General features: G+C 49.7%; 1 protein-coding gene across 3 annotated transcripts in view; it reads right to left on the minus strand.

Moving 5' to 3' along the window:
• The window catches only part of SAG (S-antigen visual arrestin), a 43,093-nt gene that overhangs the window by 10,663 nt on the left and 12,667 nt on the right, over window positions 1–19,763 (minus strand). For all 3 annotated transcript variants that reach the window (XM_058437094.1, XM_058437099.1, XM_058437097.1), the window contains exons 4-11: window positions 18,116–18,160; window positions 16,102–16,295; window positions 13,934–13,993; window positions 9,441–9,517; window positions 8,031–8,166; window positions 7,076–7,160; window positions 4,975–5,047; window positions 1,591–1,728 (exon numbers count right to left, since the gene is read on the minus strand). In XM_058437094.1, coding sequence (XP_058293077.1) covers window positions 1,591–1,728; window positions 4,975–5,047; window positions 7,076–7,160; window positions 8,031–8,166; window positions 9,441–9,517; window positions 13,934–13,993; window positions 16,102–16,295; window positions 18,116–18,160 — 808 coding nt within the window. The remainder of the gene's footprint in view (window positions 1–1,590; window positions 1,729–4,974; window positions 5,048–7,075; window positions 7,161–8,030; window positions 8,167–9,440; window positions 9,518–13,933; window positions 13,994–16,101; window positions 16,296–18,115; window positions 18,161–19,763) is intronic.

A 19,763-nucleotide genomic window follows, 5' to 3' on the forward strand; every position in this document is an offset into this window, starting at 1 on the left:
TTGCTCTGCTATTAACTGATTCAGTGACCTTGGATAAGTCTTTCATTCTAGCTCAACCTCAATTTCCTTATCCATAAAATGCATATAAATATACCTTCCTCATGGAGGTGTGGAGAGTCATAAATGTTTTTTCGTTGTTGTTGTTTCCTGAGATGGAGTCTTGCTCTGTCACCAGGCTGGAGTGCCATGGCGCGATCTTGGCTCACCACAACCTCCACCTCCCGGGTTCAAGCGATTCTCCTGTCTGTCTCTCGAGTAGCTGGGATTACGCCCCCGCCACCACGCCTGGTTAATTTTTGTATTTTTAATAGAGATGGGGTTTCACCATGTTGGCCAGGATGGTCTCCAACTCCTGATTCGCCCACCTCAGTGATCCGCCCACCTCAGCCTCCCAAAGTGCTAGGATTACAGGTGTGAGCTACCGTGCCCAGCCGAGTCGTACATGTTCAGAAACTAGTCCACACACCATCAAACATTCCGACAGTGCGGTGAGCCATCATCATTCATCTTATGATTCCTACGCCCTTGAATACGTTGATCTAGGCTCTCGGTTTCCTTGATATTCTCTCTCCCGGAGCTTCACGAATGTGCTTTAGAATCTAACACAGTAACTTGGCCAATTATCCTCAGAAAATCCTTTGACTTCTACCTGCTTTCTGCCAGTTGTTCACTGTTCCCCACTCTTGGTCTCAGAGAGTGTGAGCTACTGAGCATCGGGGTCATGGGGTCAAACAATCCAGTTGGCATCACCTCAGAGGTGGTCTACTGGGGCCACAGAGGGAACCCCCAGCACATCACATGGGGAGGTGGCAGTGAGTGGGCCTTGAGCCTGGGTTTTGGCTCCAACCCAAAACTCTCAGAGTTCACCAACAGACACGCTTCTGGGAAGGGAAGCACAAAAGCATGGCTTGGAAGGACAGCGGACACTGACTTGGGAACTTCACTGTACAGTCTTCGCTAGATCTGCTGCCCAAATTCAGCCAGTCATCCTCTGAGTCAGGGTCAGCAGATCAGTACTTAATTTCATTGAAGTTTAATGGATATCTAAAGTCATTAGGACTTCCTGTTCTTCACAATTCCTGATGGAAATGGACGAATGAATGAATGAATGAATGAATACAGCCAAGAGCATTACTCAGTTTACATGCTTAGGGAACTACACTAGCTAGTGATGCTTCTAAAAACAGTAGCTGACATTCCTGGAGCACTCTCTGTGTGTCAGTCCCCACGCTTTACATGGATTGTCTCACTGAATCCTTATAACCACGCTATGAGACTTGAACTATTATCGCCCCACTTTAAAGACAGGAAAACTGAGGTTCTCAGAGAACTCAAGGCATTTTCCCAGGGTCAGCAGCAGAGCTGAGGTTAGCGCACAGCTGTCTCCAGGACGCACGGGTGTAACCCCCACCTCACCAGGGGTGAGAGTGGGATCCTTGTGTGGGCCCCTAGGTGTGCACTCCACACTACACAGGCTAGGCCGCCATGCTGCACATGCGCACCTGCGAGCCCAGCGGGGTGATGTGAAGGGGAGCAGACCAGCTCCAGCCCTCCCTGCCAGGGCTTATTCCCTGAGCCTCCAGGACTCACATGGTGCTAGAGGCAAGGTTCGTGTCCTCATGCTTGATTTTCCCATCCAGGGCAATGCCTCTCCTTTCTCGATTGTTAGCCAGCAAGGGCAGCAGCGTCAGCGTCTTGGTCAAAGTGCTGTTTGGCAGCACTTTTTCTCTAGAGGAAGAAGAACAGAGGAGATTTATAATCATCAAAGCTGCCATGGACCCCATGAGCCCTGTTTGACATTAGGCATTTTCCAGGATCCACATCCCCTGATGGACCTCCTGGGAAGAGGGGTTCAGGTGCCTGGGAACTTGCCTTACGAGAAGCAGAACAGTGCTTGTGAATCTCAGGGTGGGCTGGCAGCAACAGGAGGATATTTCTTCAAGCAACTCAGCCTATTCTGAATTGCTGAATTTCTAGAATGTTCTATGGAGTTAATGAGACCAACTGGCTCAAGAGTCAGAGACCACAGTCTCCTCCTGAGACTTTGTGAACCACACGGTGGCCTGCAGAACCTTCTGGTTGGTGTCAGCAAGTCCAGACCAGAAAGGCTCTTGTCACCAAAAACTGTCACTATAAGGGGGTCACAGTGTGACTGTGTAGTAAGTTGTCTAGAGGGGCAACGCAGGGACCCACAATTTGTGGATCACACAGACCGACTGGCTTAGGTCCAAAGCAGCACATGCTCTTTCTCTACTGGATCTTCTTCATCATCAGTCGGGGTATAGATTTCTCAACATCTGACAGATGGCGGGGACCCTGTGCCAATGGGCGGGTCTGGGATCAAGCTGGGGACACAGCAATGTGTGTTTCTCCAGGCAGACACATGGCAGCACGGCCAGGATCACGAAGCAGCCTCTGCGGCTGGAGGGTTGGCCCCTCCACTCATGTGCATGCTGTGTGCCAGGCCTAGTGCTAAGTCCTGTCCTCAAAACTCTCACCTTACCCTCATCAACCCCATACCAAGGGTGCTCCCAAGATCCCCATTTTCCAGACGGGAAGTGTGCCCACAGTCACGTGGCTGCACACTCTCTGACGGCAGAGCCCATTCATGCTGGCAGCACACCTTCCATCCTGTGCCTAGCCAGAACAAGGTGGGGTGTGGCCAGCATCAGGACCATTCTAAGGCTGTCCTGAGACAGCTGGAAGTCTGAACTGCCTCTCTGGGAAAGGACTTCCTTTCCCTAATCAAGTTTCCCTGGATAGGTAAAAGCAGCTGTCCCCTATCCTTCCTCCAGTGTCTACAGGAAGCTCTTTACAGAAATCTGCCAGAGCCCAAGGTGGCCCACATCCTACCATCTGGGTCCTGGTGGAACCTCTCTTAATGAGCATAATTTGGGCATTGAAAAAAGCAGAAACAGCATTGTAAAGATGGCTGGAATAGGAAGAGGGCCCTTGGGGTTGGGCTCAGAGGATGGACTTTTTGTGTTTGTGCAGAGCTTGCCAAAGGACTATGCCAAGGCCCTGGGGCCACTCCCCAGAGCTTCAGGATGTGGGTTTGGATGGCGGGGAGCAGCTTAGGAGTCAGGTCTGACCTGGTTCCGTGGAAGCCTGCCCACCAAAGCCCCATAAGCCACAGGGCTCTGGGACGATGGCTCCTGCTCTGCAGCTTTCTGAGTGGCCTCTAGCCTGAGACTTGTCAGCATGGTCCAGTCCAGTTCCCAGGCTCCTCCAGCCTTTGGGGGACTTTGGGATGCTTTCCAGTTTCCTGGGAATCTTTGACCCAAAATGCACCCAACACTTTGAAAGTGGACCAGGTGATGGAATACATATTAGGGGAAAACTCAGCCAGGACCCTTTGCTCCGATGCTGCTGAGCACATGCGGAAAGGTGAACCAGGGCCAAGACCCCCCAGGGCACAGGGATGTGCGAGGATCCCCTAAAGGCAGAACAGAGCCCAGGCTTGGCAGAAAGGAGGCAATGAGTAGCAGTTCTTTCCTGTCTCCCTCCCTTGTAGACCTAAAGGTTGAATCTGTTTTGAGTAACAGTAAGTTTCTCCTAAAGTTGCCTTTTAAATATTCCTGTATAGGCCAGGTGTGGTGGCTCACGCCTGTAATCCCAGCACTTTGGGAGGCTGAGGCGGGCAGATCACCCGAGGTCAGGAGTTTGAGACCAGCCTGGCCAACAGGTGAAACCCTGTCTCTACTAAAAATACAAAATCAGCCAGGCACGGTGGCTCACGCCTGTAGTCCCAGCACTTTGGGAGGCCGAGGTGGGCAGATCACCTGAGATCAGGAGTTTGAGACCAGCCTGGCTAACATGGTGAAACCCCATTTCTACTAAAAATACAAAAAATTAGCCAGGGGTGGTGACGTGCGCCTGTAATCCCAGCTACTCAGGAGGCTGAGGCAGGAGAATAACTTGAATCCGGGAGGCAGAGGTTGCAGTGAGCCGAGATCGTGCCATTGTACTCCAGCTTGGGTAACAAGAGCAAAACTGTCTCAAAAAAAAAAAAAAAAAAAAAAAAACAAAATTAGCCGGGTGTGGTGGTGCGCACCTGTAATCCCAGCTACTTGGGAGACTAAGTCAGGAGAATGGCTTGAACCTGGGAGGTGGAGGTTGTAGTGAGCCAAGATCGCACCACTGCACTCCAGCCTGGGCAACAGAATGAGACTCCATCTCAAAAAAATATATCTATTACCTTATATTATCTTAAGGAATCAGTTTGTCTTTCATCACTCCCCTACCCTAACCTTCCTCTAACCCTGCTAAAATTTTTTACATACAACGGTGCTTAGAACATGCCATCAAGGCAAAGAGTTAAGACCTGGTCGAGCTATCCTCTCAGGGGCTGGAGGTGGGGGATCAGCACCCCCCACCCCAAGCCATGTATTAAATGAATCTATTCGACTTTGTGGCACACAGCAAAGCTGGGCAGGTCTCTCAGGCCAGCATAAAGGAAACATGGCAGGATTCTCATTTGTTTTTGATTCTAACAAAGGGGAAAAGTCATTCACAACACCCGGCTAAGAATGGATATATTCTAATCCAGTTGTCACTGATAAAAGATTTCAATTTGAGATCAAAAGATAGGGAATCCTAGCCTGGGCTGACAGTTCATTTGACCATCTTCTGGGAGGCGGAAATAGTATCAAATTCCTAACAATTCATTCCAAGGATAAATAGAAAAAGCCAGCTGATCCCATGGTAACATTTCTGTCTTTATTTCTCTCCTCTGCATCATTCTTTGGCTTGGATTAATCCTCAGAACTCCTGTAAGATGGGCACAGAGGGGCGTGGTAGATGCAGAGCTAAGATGCTACCTTTCTGTGCAGCCCGCGAAAGGAGAAAGAGGAAGGAAGTGGAAGGCTGGTGAGCTAGCTGAACATTCTAGTTCCTTCTTCAGCAATAAACGGCGAGAAACTTGACACAGAAGGCTGAGACGCCCAGGAAACGGAAACCCCACCAGCTACTCACTGCGCTTCCTCCATAGCCACAGGCTTGACGTAATAATCACTCGAGTAGAGAACCACATTGGCCACCTGTTCCACTGCAAGGGGAAGACGGGAGTCGGGTGGTCAGCACTGGTCCCCCGACACATGCACGTTCCCTGCGGCCTCCCAGAGTACGCACTGGTCTCTCCTCTCTGATGATGGTTTCCCTCCACTTCCCAGGCTAGGCTTTCTCAGCCCTAGCTTCAAGATTTTGAAGTCCTGTCTCCAGGCCATTTCTGGTCACCCATAACCTGCTCTGTATCAACTCCCACCCATGGCCCAGTGCCCTAAAGCTGCACCTCCTGGGAGATCCCTCCTTTCCCATGCTCAGCCCCATCTAACATCCTCCATCTTACTTCATGAACATTGTCCTTCCTGGCCTCCAAGAGACTAGCTAGAGGCAGCACAGGACTGGCTGGTGGGTGGAACATGGTGCACAGGAAGGTGGACCTGGAGCCAGGCTGTTTGGGTGTCAGTCTTGGCTTAGCCACTAACTGTGGGGTGAATTATTTAGCTATTCTAAGCTTCAGTTTCCCCATCAGTAAAATAGGGGTAATAATTGCATCTAACTCATAGGGACATTGTGATGATTAAAAAGATGACTTTTAATCACCTTTAAAATTAAGCTTGAGGATTTTTTTAAAAATAAAGGCAGGGTCTCCATATATGGCCCAGGCTGGGCTTGAACTCCTGGGCTCAAGGGATCCTCCCACCTCGGCCTCCCAAAGTGCTGGGATTACAGGCGTGAGCCACTGCACCAAGCCAAAGTTTGAGGATAAACAATTTGTGCAAGGCATGCAGCACAGTGTCCAGCCTATAGAAAGCAATTAATATTTTGTTTTAAAAGCGTTAACAGCTATCTGGGTGCAGTGGCTCACGCTGGTAATCCCAGCACTTTGGGAGGCTGAGGCGGATGGATCACCTGAGGTCAGGGGTTTGAGACCAGCCTGGCCAACATGACGAAACTCCCGTCACTACCAAAAATACAAAATTAGCCGGGCAAAATTGGTGCACGCCTGTAATCCCAGCTACTTGGGAGACTGAGGCAGGAGAATGGTTTGAACCCAGGAGGTGGAGGTTGCAGTGAGCTGAGATCACACCACTGCACTCCAGACTGGGTGACAGAGGGAGACTCTGTGAAAGGAAGGAAGGAAGGAAGGAAGGAAGGAAGGAAGGAAGGAAGGAAGGAAAGAAAAGTCTAGAATTTCTTAGTCTGCATGCATCAGGATTTCTGACCCTCATCTGTGATGACTCACAGGGAAAAGTGGTATATGACACCTAGGGCCACTGCTCACCCTGGCTTGCCCAGAATAGCCCATTTTAGGACTGGAAGTTCCACATCCTCAGTCCTGGGCCCTGGGACAGTCACCCCAAGATGTATAAGTCTAACTTTGTCTTGGTCATCGAATGTTTGAGTTAAAAACTGAACTTAGAGGTTACCTTCACAGGTCATTCCATAATGTCTTTCTCATGAAAGTGCCACATAAGACCATCATATAAGACCCCCTGTGCTTTGATGCCCTTTGAGCTTAGTTAATGTGTGGGAACAGCAGGCAGAAGGTGCCTCCCCTGTAGGATATGGGAAGGTCAGCCATGACATGATGACCATTTGAGCCGAGACAGTCACACTTCACCATTTACAAAGTGCTTCCACGTGGGACCTCTCCTTAGAGCCACACAAAGCCTGGGAAGGTAGACAAGGAGCCCCTGCTGCGGATGCCAGCTGGGATCACAGAGCCCACAGCCTGAGTCCACAAACTAGGCCTCACCCATGACAATGTGCTGCACCTGTCAACAACGATGAGCACTGTGGGGCCCCTCCAGGAAGGCATAACCATGGAAAGAGATCACTTGTCAGGAATTTTGTTCCAAGACAAAAGCCAGCCGTAAGTGGGCAGGAAGTTGAATGAGATGACCTGTAAGGCCTTTCTCCCTCCGCAGTCCTGCTGCCTATGACAGCAGAGACAAGTAGCCAGTTCCAAGGACCCAGAAGGGCCTTATCAGACCAGAGAAGTGACCCCTCAGGAAACAGGATCAGAAATTCTAGAAGACTCTGCCCTCTACTTTTGAGAAGAAAGTCCTACCGAATGCTTTAATCTTCTTCACGGTCTTCTCTGTGTTATTGGTGACAGTCACGGTCACAGGGATGGGCTCCCCATGGAAATAGATCTAGAAAAGTCAGCAGATAGGTCAGAAGAAGAGAACAGATGTGGTGGTGTCTTTAATCTCACAGCTTTCTAGATTCATCTCAATCCCTTTCACTGGAATAAAAGCAGCAGAATTTAAGGAAGATGAAGTGATAGCAATACGTTTCTTCTAAGGAAGGGCCTGAAACACATTCCACCCATCTGTGGGAAGCTGGGGAGGGGAATGGAGGAGGCCAGGGGTCAGGAGGTTATGGGGGCAGGATGAGTGAAGTGAAAGGAAACCACTGGGAAAGCCAAGTGCTGGCATCCCGCCCAGCAGAGCCTGTGTAGCCCAGCCCCAGAGCCTGTGTAGCCCAGCCCCTGGGCACACCCACACACGTGTACACACACACGGTGCACACACGGCTGACTGCTGATCAGAGGAACCAGAGCCAGCCTCGGCCAGCAGCTCTCACCTTTTCCCAGCATGACACCCCTAAGAGATGACATCACAGGTGACACTGCCATCCCACATGGTTTCTGCGAAACTTAAATTTCCCAGGAAGTGAAGAATTTGGGATACCAGCTATTGATGCTCCATGGGTGAACAAGGCCCATGGAGGTGGAGAGGGCAAGGACAGCTCGGGGGCAGGTATGTGAAAGGCAGTGCCCCTTCCTTCCCCAGTCCCTCAGGACAGCCAGTGGGTGGAACGCAAGCCAGTTCCATCCTCCTCTAAGGACCATGCTGACCAGCTCCAGGCTGTGAAAACAGGCCAGTCACTTACGCATGTTGGTGCTTTATCCTAGAAACAAGCTTCCTTGCAAGGCACCTTGCAAGGCTGGGGAAGAGAGGGCTGTGGGGCCTGCCCCTAGGCCTGCTGCCCTGTGGGTAGTAGTGATGGTAGGTGGTTACCTCTTTGTTGAGAGAGACCGCAAGGTGCAGCGGCTTGTCAGACATGAAGAACTGCCAGGCCGCCTCAGCTCGGGGCTGGGGACCCATCTCAAGTGGCGCATGCTGTACTTTGCGGATCAGTAATCGCACAGAGCTCCTGCGGGGAACAGCCACAGACAAGCCAGGGATTGGCACCCAGGCCACTTCAAGGGGGCCTCTGTTCTCTCCCCATCGTCACACGGAGATTCTCCAGGAACGCTCCCCACGGAGACAGGGTGGATGGGAAGAGGGCAAGGACACTGGTCAGAGCCTGAGGCAGCCCTGACGGTGGAAGAGCCTGGGGGTCTGGTTTCTGGTCCCTTCCCTGCGGGGGAAGCTGCGGGGCCAGGCAACATCCCGAGGGCCAAGCTTAGCCCCTTAGGCTCCGTGGATTCCCGGATCTGCCTCCTCTCAGCGAGGCTGAGGTGTGAGGGCATCAAGGGCCTCATGGAATAGCTGCCATATACATGCTAGCTCCATCACTGCAGCTCGCTATCCTGCGCCTCCAGGGATGTGTACATGGGGCATGAGGAGACAGTGCGACGGGCCAGGCGGAAATCTTGTTTAGGTAAAAAAAGAAAACAGCACAGGGGGTGGGAGAATGGGAGGGATGGAGCAGTAGGCTTAATGGTTGTAGAGTTCCTGCTCAGGCAATGGGAAAGTTTTGGGTATAGACAGCGGTGACGGCTACACAACATTCAGAATGTACTTAAGTCACTGAATGGTACATTTGAAAGTGGTTAAAATGGGCCGGGCACAGTGGCTTACGCCTGTAATCCCAGCACTTTGGGAGGCCAAGGCGGGCGGATCACCTGAGGTCAGGAGTTCGAGACCAGCCTGGCCAACATGATGAAACCCCGTCTCTACTAAAAATACAAAAAAAATTTAGCCAGGCATGGTGGCACACGCCTGTAATCCCAGCTACTCAGGAGGCTGAGGCAGGAGAATCGCTTGAACCTGGGAGGCGGAGGTTGCAGTGAGCCGAGGTCACATTGCACTCCAGCCTGGGCAACAGAGCAAAGCTCCACTTCAAAAAATAAAAGAAAAAAAGAAAAAAAAAGTGGTTAAAATGGCAAACTTCATGTTGTGTACATTTTACCACAAAAAACAAACAAACAAACAACAACAACAACACCTAAACAAAGGGGAAACCCGGGAGCTTTTCGGGGCTTACGTGAGCCCTGGAGGTTGCTAACGGCCCTGTCATTTTCTTTTTTTTTTTTTTTTTTCCCAAAAAATGATCAACCTTTGACCTCCATCCCACATGCAGATGGTACCCCAGCCATGCTAGCCCTATGGGAAGAGGTCTGTCCCACAGAGACAAGGTGGAGGCCATCTCTTCCCTCCACCCCCACCGCAGACCCCTCACCTATTCCGTAACCACACTCTTACTTCTTGGGGATTTTGTCCTCTTCGGCATCAGTGCTGTCTGTGGCGAATGCTTTGACCTCAAAGTCAACCCCACAGGACTGTTGGGGAGAGAGAGCAGACAGGCAGCGATCAGTGACTCCCTCCCTGGGTGCCAGGCCAGAGGGCCACACCTCACACAGGGCACATGATGTGGCACTATCTCTTTTTGTCTTGGCCATGTCCTATTCGGGATTGCACCATTTAGGGGTTTGGAAGCATACTAACAGTAAAACAATGACAGTAGTGCGAGGAGTGTGCCATAGGCCCAAAGCCCCCAGAGGGAGGGGATCCGCCTGCCCCATGAGCCCTCCTGCTGCTGTGGAGAGTCACTCGCATCCTGGCTGTCCTTGCCTCCCACCACCTTGCACACTTATGTGTCCCCAACTGTGATCCCACGCATGTTACTGACTTCCACTGCCTACAGCAGGGGCCAGAGGTACAGGCACTCACGGGACCAGTGCTGGGGTCCAGGAATGCCCTGATAGGGTATGGAAACCCTGACCCCCCATGGTCACCTGCTGTTCAGCGGCAGCCTCATGTGGCCAGGCAGCAAGGCACCCAGTGCTGGCAGCTCGATTTTTTTTTTTTTTTTTTGGAGACAGAGTGTCACTCCGTTGCCCAGGCTGGAGTGCAGTGGCATGATCTTGGCTCACCACAACTTCCGCCTCCCGGGTTCAAGCGATTCTCTTGCCTCAGCCTCCTGAGTAGCTGGGATTAGAGGCGTGCACCACCATGCCCGGCTGATTTTTGTATTTTTAGTAGAGTTGGGGTTTCACTATGTTGGCCAGGCTGGTCTTAAACTCCTGACCTCTTGATCCACCTGCCTTGGCCTCCCAAAGTGCTGAGATTATAGGCGTGAGCCATCGCTCCCAGCCAGCTCGATTTTTAAAAAAGAAACTCCACATGGAATTTGGAGTGAAATCTCCTAGTTTTTAAATTAAATAAAAAGACTTTCAAGCATTGTGTGGGTTGAATGAACGCATCTGCCAGTGACCTTCACCCAATTCCCAGTGTGTGAAGCCCCTGGCCCCCAGTGCAAGCCCTTTGTAACCTCCCTCATCTCTGCATGTTCACAGGCGTTGGGGAGCCAGAGGAGGGCACCGGCCTGCCCTCCACCACTGCCTGGAGGGGAAAGTAGAGCTGGCAAAAATTACAGGAAGCCAGCTCTGTCCATGGTGACATATGAGGCACGGATTTATCAGTTCTGCAACCAGGGAATCACAGCAGTACTAAACTCTAGGTGGAAAATAAATATGCATCCTTCCCTGCCATCAGCCGGCCATTGTTCAGCCACACCAACGCCTGTTCTGCTCGCCCACCTGGGCTCCTCAGCTGTCAAGGCCCCAGGCCCCAGGCCCCCAGGCATTCAGGCACTTCTCTCAAGCTCCCTGGGCTCAGGGCGCATCCCCTTTCCTGAAGCCCTGCAGCTGTGCTAAGACCTGCTCCCCCTCCTAGAACAGGAAACAGGTGGTGCTTTGTTGGGCCTGTACAGTGTTATAAAAATCAAGAAAGGTCACTTAAAAATCTGAATTTGGGGTCTCTCTTATAGAGCACTATAAGATCTAACACAACCAATTACATTCCCCATTGTTCTGTGCCCCCTTCTTCTGTAATCACCTCATCTTCCCCCATCTTGGCTGCGCACACCCCACCCTGTTTTCCTGGACCAGTAGCTTCGAGTTGTTCTGAAAATTGGATTTGCAACACAGCCCAGTAAACAGACACAAACATGTGCAACAACTCTCCTGACACCATATTCAGCTTCGCCATGTGTGACACACTCTGAGATTTTCCAATCCATTCCATTTTGTTCTATTCTATTCTTTTTTTTTTGAGACGGAGTCTCGCCCTTTCACCCAGGCTGGAGTGCAGTGGCGCGATCTCGGCTCACTGCAGGCTCCGCCCCCCGGGGTTCATGCCCTTCTCCTGCCTCAGCCTCCCGCGTAGCTGGGACTACAGGCGCCTGCCACCTTGCCCGGCTAATTTTTTGTATTTTTAGTAGAGACGGGGTTTCATCGTGTTAGCCAGGATGGTCTCGATCTCCTGACCTTGTGATCCGCCCGCCTCGGCCTCCCAAAGTGCTGGGATTACAGGCGTGAGCCACCGCGCCCGGCCTCTTTTTTTTTTTTTTTAGATGGAGTCTTGCTCTGTTGCTCAGGCTGGAGTGTAGTGGCGCAATCTCAGCTCACTGCAACCTCCGCCTCCCGAGTTTGAGTGATTCTCCCACCTCAGCCTCCCGAATAGCGCACCACCATTCCTAGCTAATTTTTTTTTTTTTTTTTTTTTTTTTGAGACGGAGCCTTGCTCTGGTGCCCAGGCTGGAATGCAGTGGCACAATCTCGGCTCACTGCAACCTCTGCTTCCCAGGTTCAAGCAATTGTCTGGGATTACAGGCACCCGCCACTATGCCTGGCTAATTTTTGTATTTTTAGTAGAGATGGGTTTTCGCCATGTTGGCCAGGCTGGTCTCAAACTCCTGACCACAGGTGATCTGCCCGCCTCGGCCTCCCAAAGCGCTGGGATTACAGGTGTGAGCCACCACGCCCAGCCTGTTCTATTCTATTCCATTCTGTTCCATTCCATTCTGTTTTTTTAAAATGCCATTTTGGATCCACTACATTGATTTCACAAACTACTAACGGGTCAGATGCCCCGCAACAAAAACACTGCCCTTGTCATCACCTATCACTGCCCATCCCAGAATCCAGTTACAGAACCTGCCACTCTGTGAATCCCAGATCCAGTGGCTTATGGGGCCTGAACCCATGGGTCCTGGCACCTCCCTCTCCTCCTGTCCCCACCACCTCCTTCCATGCTGGGGCCCCGTCCACCTGGCTCACTCCTCTCTCACACACCCTCAGTCCCCACAGCACATGCTTGGCCAATTCAACTCTGTTCTCAACTCTGTGGCCATAGTGACCGTTTGGAAAGTCAGCGCATGTCATTCACAGCCTGCCAATGGCTCCCATCTCATTCAGGCAAAAACGCAAGTCTCTGCAACATCGACAAGGTCCTTCATTATCTGGCCACACCAACCCTTCCACTCTAACCTCAGCTTCCCACTTTTTTTTGTTTGTTTTTGAGACAGGGTCTTACTCTATCACCCAGGCTAGAGTGCAGCGCAGTGGCATGATCACAGCTCACTGCAGCCCCTGCTTCCAGGGCTTAAGTGATCCTCCTACCTCAGCCTCCCAAGTAGCTGGGACTACAGGCATGTGCCACCAATCCTGGCTAATATTTGTATTTTTTGTAGAGATGGGGTCTCGCCATGTTGCCCAGGCTAGTCTTGAACTCCTGGGTTGATCCGCCCACCTCAGCCTCCCAAAGTGCTGGGATGACAGGCCTGAGCCACTGCACTTGGCCTCCCTTTCATCCCTTGCTCCTCTCACTCAGCAGGCAGCCTCCTCGCTGCCCCCGGAACACACCAGGTGAGGTGCGCCCTCTACCTGGAAGGCTCTCCCCTGGGAGAGTGTGGCTTTCTCCTTTGCCTCATTAGAGGCTGGCTTTAAACACTCTCAACACACATCCCACCAGATACTCCCCTTGTCTCTCACAAGCCTCCTGTCCTCCACAGCATCTGTGGCCACCTGGCATGCCGTGCAGTTCCCTGTTATTTGGGTTTACCTGGTTCTCTCGGTTAATGTGTGAGACTCATGGGAGTCGGGACTCTGTGATTTTGTTCACAAGGATGTTCATGGTTAATATCTGCTGAAGATGAGTGATGGGTTCATGGAGGATCTTTATACTGGTCTCTCTAATTTTGGGTATGTTTGAAATTTTCCATGATAAAAAGCTATCTTTAAAAGTCTAATGGGCCAGACGCGGTGGCTCACGCCTGTAATCCCAGGACTTTGGGAGGCCAAAGCGGGCAGATCACCTGAGGTCGGGAGCTCGAGACCAGCCTGACCAACATGGAGAAAACCCGTCTCTACTAAAAATATAAAATTAGCCAGGCATGGTGACCCACGCCTGTAATCCCAGCTACTTGGGAGGCTGAGGCAGAAGAATCGCTTGAACCCGTGAGGCAGAAGTTGTGGTGAGCCGAGATCATGCCATTGCACTCCAGCCTGGGCAACAAGAGTGAAACTCCATCTAAAACAAAACAAAACAAAAAAGTCTATTGAAGGAGCCAGTGCAGTGGCTCACACCTGTAATCCCAGCACTTTGGGAGGCCAAGGCAGGCAGATCACTTGAGCTCAGGAGTTTAAGACCAGCCTGGACAACGTGGTGAAACCCCGCCTCCACACAAAATACAAAAATTAGCTGGGCATGGTGGCACACACCTGTAGTCCCAGCTACTCAGGATGCTGAGGCTAGAGAATCGCTTGAGCGCAGAAAGCAGAGGTTGCAGTGAGCCAAGATCGTGCCACTGCACCCCAGCATGGGCGACAGAGTAAAACCGTTTCAAAAAAGAAAAAAGTCTATTGAAGGAATGAACAAATCCATAAAACCATGGCATTTCTTCTTGAACTAACCTTCCCTGAATCTTGCGGAGCTGGCTGCAACATCACTGAGCAGGGCAAGTAGTCAGGAAACTGTGGAAAGAAACAAATAAAAATTCATTTATTTCAGAAGGGGCTGTTCCATAGGTAATATATAACCATGTAAAAATTAGAAAATAAAGATGATAAGCAAGAAAAAAGAAAAAACACATTCACCTATACTCCTGACACCCAAATACATGTTACTAACATAACCTTCCCCAAATTTCCTGCCTGTACACATAAATATGTATGTTTTGTTTTGAGATGGAGTCTTGCTCTGTCGCCCAGGCTGGAGTGCAGTGGAGTAGCTGGGATTACAGGCACACACCAGCACACCCAGCTAATTTTTGTATTTTTGCTAGAGATGGGGTTTCACCATGTTGCCCAGGCTGGTCTCAAACTCCTGATCTTAAGTAATCCACCCACCTTGGCCTCTCAAAGTGCTGGGATTATAGGTGTGAGCCATTGCACCTGGCCACGCCTAAAAATATATATGTGAGAAGACGTTTTACAGAAATGGGACAAAGTGATGATCGTGTTCTGTAGTCTGTTTACTCACTTCATTAATTCTAGCCCTTTTCAGAAAGCATTGTGACCATTTTCCCACATCATAAAATACAGTTCTGAATCATCCTTTTTAGGGCTCTATAATATACATTTGACGTAGCCAGTCCCCTTTGCTGGCTACTGAAGTGGTCTTTACTCTTTTTTATAAACAATGCTGTAATAAATATAAACAATGCTGTAATAAATCAGTTTTAGCCAATTAATTCCATAAGCTGAACTGCTAGAAAAAGCACTTTTTTTTTTTTTTTTTTTTCTCGGAGAGATAGTCTCGCTCTGTCGCCCAGGCTGGAGTGCAGTGGCACGATCTCGGCTCACTGCAAGCTCTGCCTTCCGGGTTCACACCATTCTCCTGCCTCAGCCTCCTGAGTAGCTGGAACTACAGGTGCCCACCACCACGCCCGGCTAACTTTTTTTTTTTCTTTTTTTTTGTATTTTTAGTAGAGACAGGGTTTCACCATGTTAGCCAGGATGGTCTCAGTCTCCTGACCTCGGAGAAGCACATTTTTTAAGGCTTTCAATACATGTTGACATATTGTCTCTAAAAGGTTATGTCACTTCAAACTCCCAGCACAGGTACATGGGAGCACCCAGGACCTTATAACTTTTTTGTAAACGTGATTTTGTAAAACAATTGTGATAAACATAGAATAACATCAAATTTACCATTTAAGCTCTTTTAACTGTATGGTTCATTGGCATGAAGTACATTCACACTATTCTGCAGTCATCACCACTATCTATCACCAGAACATTCTTCATCATCCCAGTCTGAAGCTCTGTTCCCATTAAACCCCCACTCCCCATCCTCCAACCCCCCAGCCTGTGGGAAACTCTATTCTGTCTCTGTCTGTATGAATCTGATTACTCCAGGTATCTCCTGTAAGTGAAACCATGTAGTATTTGTCTTTTTGTGTCTGGGTCCTTTCATTTAGTATAATGTATTCAGGATTCATCCATGGCGTAGCACAGAACAGAATTTCATTCCTTTTTAAGGCTGAACCATGTAACTTTGGAAGTGTATATGCTCTTAAGACAAATACACACGCTTGTAAAGCAGATGGTAGCTTCCCCCAATTGAGCTCACGCCCAAGACTTCAGAGAGTTTGCACGCTGGCACTGTTGGTAGCCAGGTCTCAATGGATGACAGACGGGCCCCCAGAGAGATGAAGATATCTCCTGTGATCCCCCAAGCTGTGGGCAAGGAAAAGGTGACATCTTACTTCACCAAGCTCTCCTGTCCTGTAGGGAACCCCTTCCTGCTTAGAACTCCCCAGGGCCAAGGGGCACTTCTGTGAGCTTTCTTTTTCGAGCTTAGCAAGCAAAGGAATAACACGTGCTCATGTAATTAGGGGGTCGGGTCAAGGGAAATATGTAAACGGTAGGTTGAAATGGTGTCTTCAAAGGCTAAGAGGCTATTTTCAACGACTTAAAAAAAGACAATCACAGACCATGCAATCTAGAATTTCTTTCAAGGGTGCAATTTCCAGGCCCACAGATGTGAAGTTCTTCCTCTGTCCCCTTTCTTTTGCCCCCATCCACATGATAAGGTGCTGCGGGTGAAGGAAGCAGGGCTGGCCGGAGGAGTCACCCACCGTCAGGAGAAAGGGGTACGTGTTGCTCCCCAGCTTTTTGAGCAGGCTCTCTTGCAGTTTTGTGGGGGTGCTCGCGGCCCCCACAGGAGGATACACCTGGACCCGGGAGAAGTACAGGTCCCTGCGGAAGGTCAAGCCAATCACGTCAATGTCCTCTTGGCCATAGCGGAAGGCGCAGGTCAGAGTGACATACACTGCAAAGGAGATGAAGGCAAGGTCGGACTTGGCCCTTGGCCTGGCGCCCACCACCACTGATGGAGTGGGCAGCGAACATGGGTTTTCAACCTTTAGCATCTGGAGGGGATAGGGAGAGAACCCTGCCACCCAGCTACTCTACACCGCTCTGGAGAATCAGCCCCTTCGTGAGGGTTCACCGCTCTAAAGGGAGATCCTGGCATCTTCCTCCCAATTGTATCATGTTGCCAGAATGGTAAGAATCTGAAGACAGAGGACCCAGTCCCCTCCATCCTGCCCGCCCCCTTCATTCCCTAGCTCTGTGGCCTCAGAGGCTTTGAGGCAGTGCTGGCTGCTCAGGTTCTAGAGGGCAGGATGTCTGGACGAATGAAGGAAGAAGGTAAGATGCAGAGGGAAACAGCGCTGGGCAGCAAAGCAGATGTGGGCCAGGGTCAATCGTGGGCTGAGCGAGGAGCCGGAAGGCTCACAGGCCACATGGGGAGGTGAAATCCAACTTGAGAAGGCTCAAGTTCCAGCCTCCTTTTCACGCTGCTCTGAAACATACTGAGCATTCTCCAAACCCCCACTTCTGAAAATTCCACTTGTTGAACAGACTTAAAGTGCACGTCCAGTAGACCAAAAGAATTGTATGAAGTTCACTACACCTTCTAAAAAAGACACGAAGCACCTATTTCTCAAATATAAAGCACATCAGAGGCAGCCCCTCCAAGTGCGTGGTAGCTGTTGGTTGAGAATTTTGCCTGTAAGCCCCAAAGGTAACTGCCCCTTGCTGCTGACTCAGAAGAAACAGTGGCCACTCACTTGCCCCTCATTCAAGGTCAGGACTAAGAAGGTGCTCAGAGACCACGTGGTTTGACAGCTGTCCTGTGCAGGGGCTTTCCCTGAGAACAGGCGCCCATCTCTGGTCAAGGACATGGGCTTTTGGGGCTCAAACCAGATGTCTCCTGGTCCAGAGAGGAGCAGGGCACCCAGAAGGAACGTGGAGAGGACAGAGGGGGCCGTTTGGGGCCCCATTTCAGCCATGCCCCTCTCGATGCTGATGGCGCCACAGCTGACATATTCCAGTGGCACATCCAGGGTTCTGAACAATTCCTTGATGTTGCCAGTAGCAACACTCAAAAAGGCATATTTAGAATGGAACTGAGTCAGTGACATTATCACAAGGATAGCTGGAATCTGTTCTAATTTGGTTTACGCAACTGTTATTAGTAACAAATTACTTACCACACACATCAAAACTGCCAGAAATCTTCAAGGGCACCGTGACACTGGTTCAGAACCATGGAAGTAAGCACCATAGTAAATTCTGGGTCTTACTCCCCCTGCCTCCCAGCAGGCATCATTTCCCCCTTTTTGGTGTTGGTTGAGAATTTTGCCTGTCAGCCCCAACGGTAACTGCCCTTCGCCACTGACTCAGAAGAAACACTGCCCACTCACTCGCCCCTCATTCATTCAAGGTCTGGTGTCCTCCTGAGTCCTAGGCACCCCAGGCACCCTCCTGAGTTTGCCCCTAGCACAGAAGTACATGATACAGGGGCGAGCACACAGGGATGGAGGCCACAGACCTGGGCTCCGTCTACCGTCTACTTATCTACCACCCTGGACAACGACTGTGCTGAGCGAGTGAGCTCTGGTGTCAACAGGACCTATGTCACATGAATTAGGTACAGGGTCAGTGGGCCTGGCACTGGTTCCACGTGCAAGAGCGCTGCCTCTGCCTTCCCGTCTCTCCTTCCACGTAAATGCCCCTTCCCAGAGCCGCCCAGAGAGCAGTCCACTCCGCCCAGAAACCAGCCTGAGACAAGGGGCTTCATCTCACCTTTCTTTCCTTTCACAAGATCAGGATCAACCAACACGACACCATCTAAGGCAAAAGAGGGAGAGAGCATTGGGGGTGGAGAAGATCAAAGAAACCAGACACCTACTTTAAAAACTATGTATGTTTTTAATTGCACATGTAATCCATGTTCATTATAAGAAAGAAAGAAAAGTTAAGCAAAGGGAAAAAAGTCATCCAAATTCCTACTGCCTGAGAATACCTATTGTGAAGATCTTGGTGCAGATTTTTATTTTATTTTTCCAGGCCAGGTGTGGTGGCTCATGCCTGTAATCCCAGCACTTTGGGAGGCCAAGGCAGGAGGACTGCTCGAGTCTAGGAGTTCGAGAGCAGCCTGAGCAACACAGTGAGATCCTTGTCTCTACAAAAAGATTTTTAAAAAATTAGCCAGCAGCCTGGGTAACAAAATGAGAGCCTGTCCCTACAAAAAACAAGAAAAAATTAGCTGGGTGTGGTGGTGCATGCCTGTAGCCCCAACTACTCAGGAGGCTGAGGCAGGAGGATCCCTTGAGCCTGGGAAGTCAAGGCTGCAGTGAGCCATGATCATGCCACTGCACTCCAGCCTGGGTAATAGAGCCAGACCTTTTCTCAAAACATACAAAAAAGAAAAAAGAAAAAAAGTTAGCAGGGCATGGGCCAGGTGTGGTGGTGCACGCCTGTGGTCCCAGCTATGTGAGAGGCTGAGGTAGGGGGATTTCTTGAATCTGGGAGGTTGAGGCTGCAGTGAGCTGTGACTGTGCCACTGCACTCCAGCCTGGGTGACAGAGACAGTGTCCCACACCCCTGCCAAAAAAAATTTTTTTCCAGACATATATAACTTAATTATATGAATGCTTTTACTAAGTAAAAAAAAAGATCCTATTGTACATACTATTCAGCTAACTGCTTTCCTCACTCAATTATACATTGCAAACATCTATTCATACTCACAGGCATACATCTATACACACACGTATATATATATATATATATATACACACACACACACACACACATATAGAGAAAACATGCACCAATCATTTTAATAGCTACATATTACTCCATTGAATGGATGTACCACAAATTATTTAATCACTTCCTATTGTTAAGGCATCTAGGTTGTTTCCAATTTTTCCCATTGTAAGTAATATTGTGATGAACATCCTTATACATACATCTTTATATCTCTCCATGACTTTTTAAAAATAAATTATAAAATTGGATTTGGCTTTTGATAACATGCTGCCAAATAACCTTCCAGAAAGTGTTTTGCCAAGGCACATTTGCATATCCAGTGTCTGAAACTGCCAGTTTTCCTACACTCTTTAAAAAACGTTTTGTGTTGAAATGATTATAGATTCACAGGAAGTTGCAAAGATAGTACAGAGACGTCCCTAGTATCCTTCATCCAGTTTCTCTCAACGGTTCCATCTGCCATAATTACAGTACAATATCAAAACTAGGAAGCTGACGTGGGACATTCTGAGAAACATTTTGGTTCTTTCCGGTTTGGAGCTACCACAAATAAAGCTGCTGTGAACAATCACGTATAGGTTTTTATAAGGACACAAGTTTTCATTTCTCTGAGATAAGTGCCCGGGATGCAACTGTTGGGTCATATGGTAAGTATGTGTTTCATGTTTTAAGAAGC

The sequence above is a fragment of the Hylobates moloch genome, unplaced genomic scaffold (assembly GCF_009828535.3).
Source record: "Hylobates moloch isolate HMO894 unplaced genomic scaffold, HMol_V3 SCAFFOLD_1, whole genome shotgun sequence".
Taxonomy (NCBI): Eukaryota; Metazoa; Chordata; class Mammalia; order Primates; family Hylobatidae; genus Hylobates; species Hylobates moloch.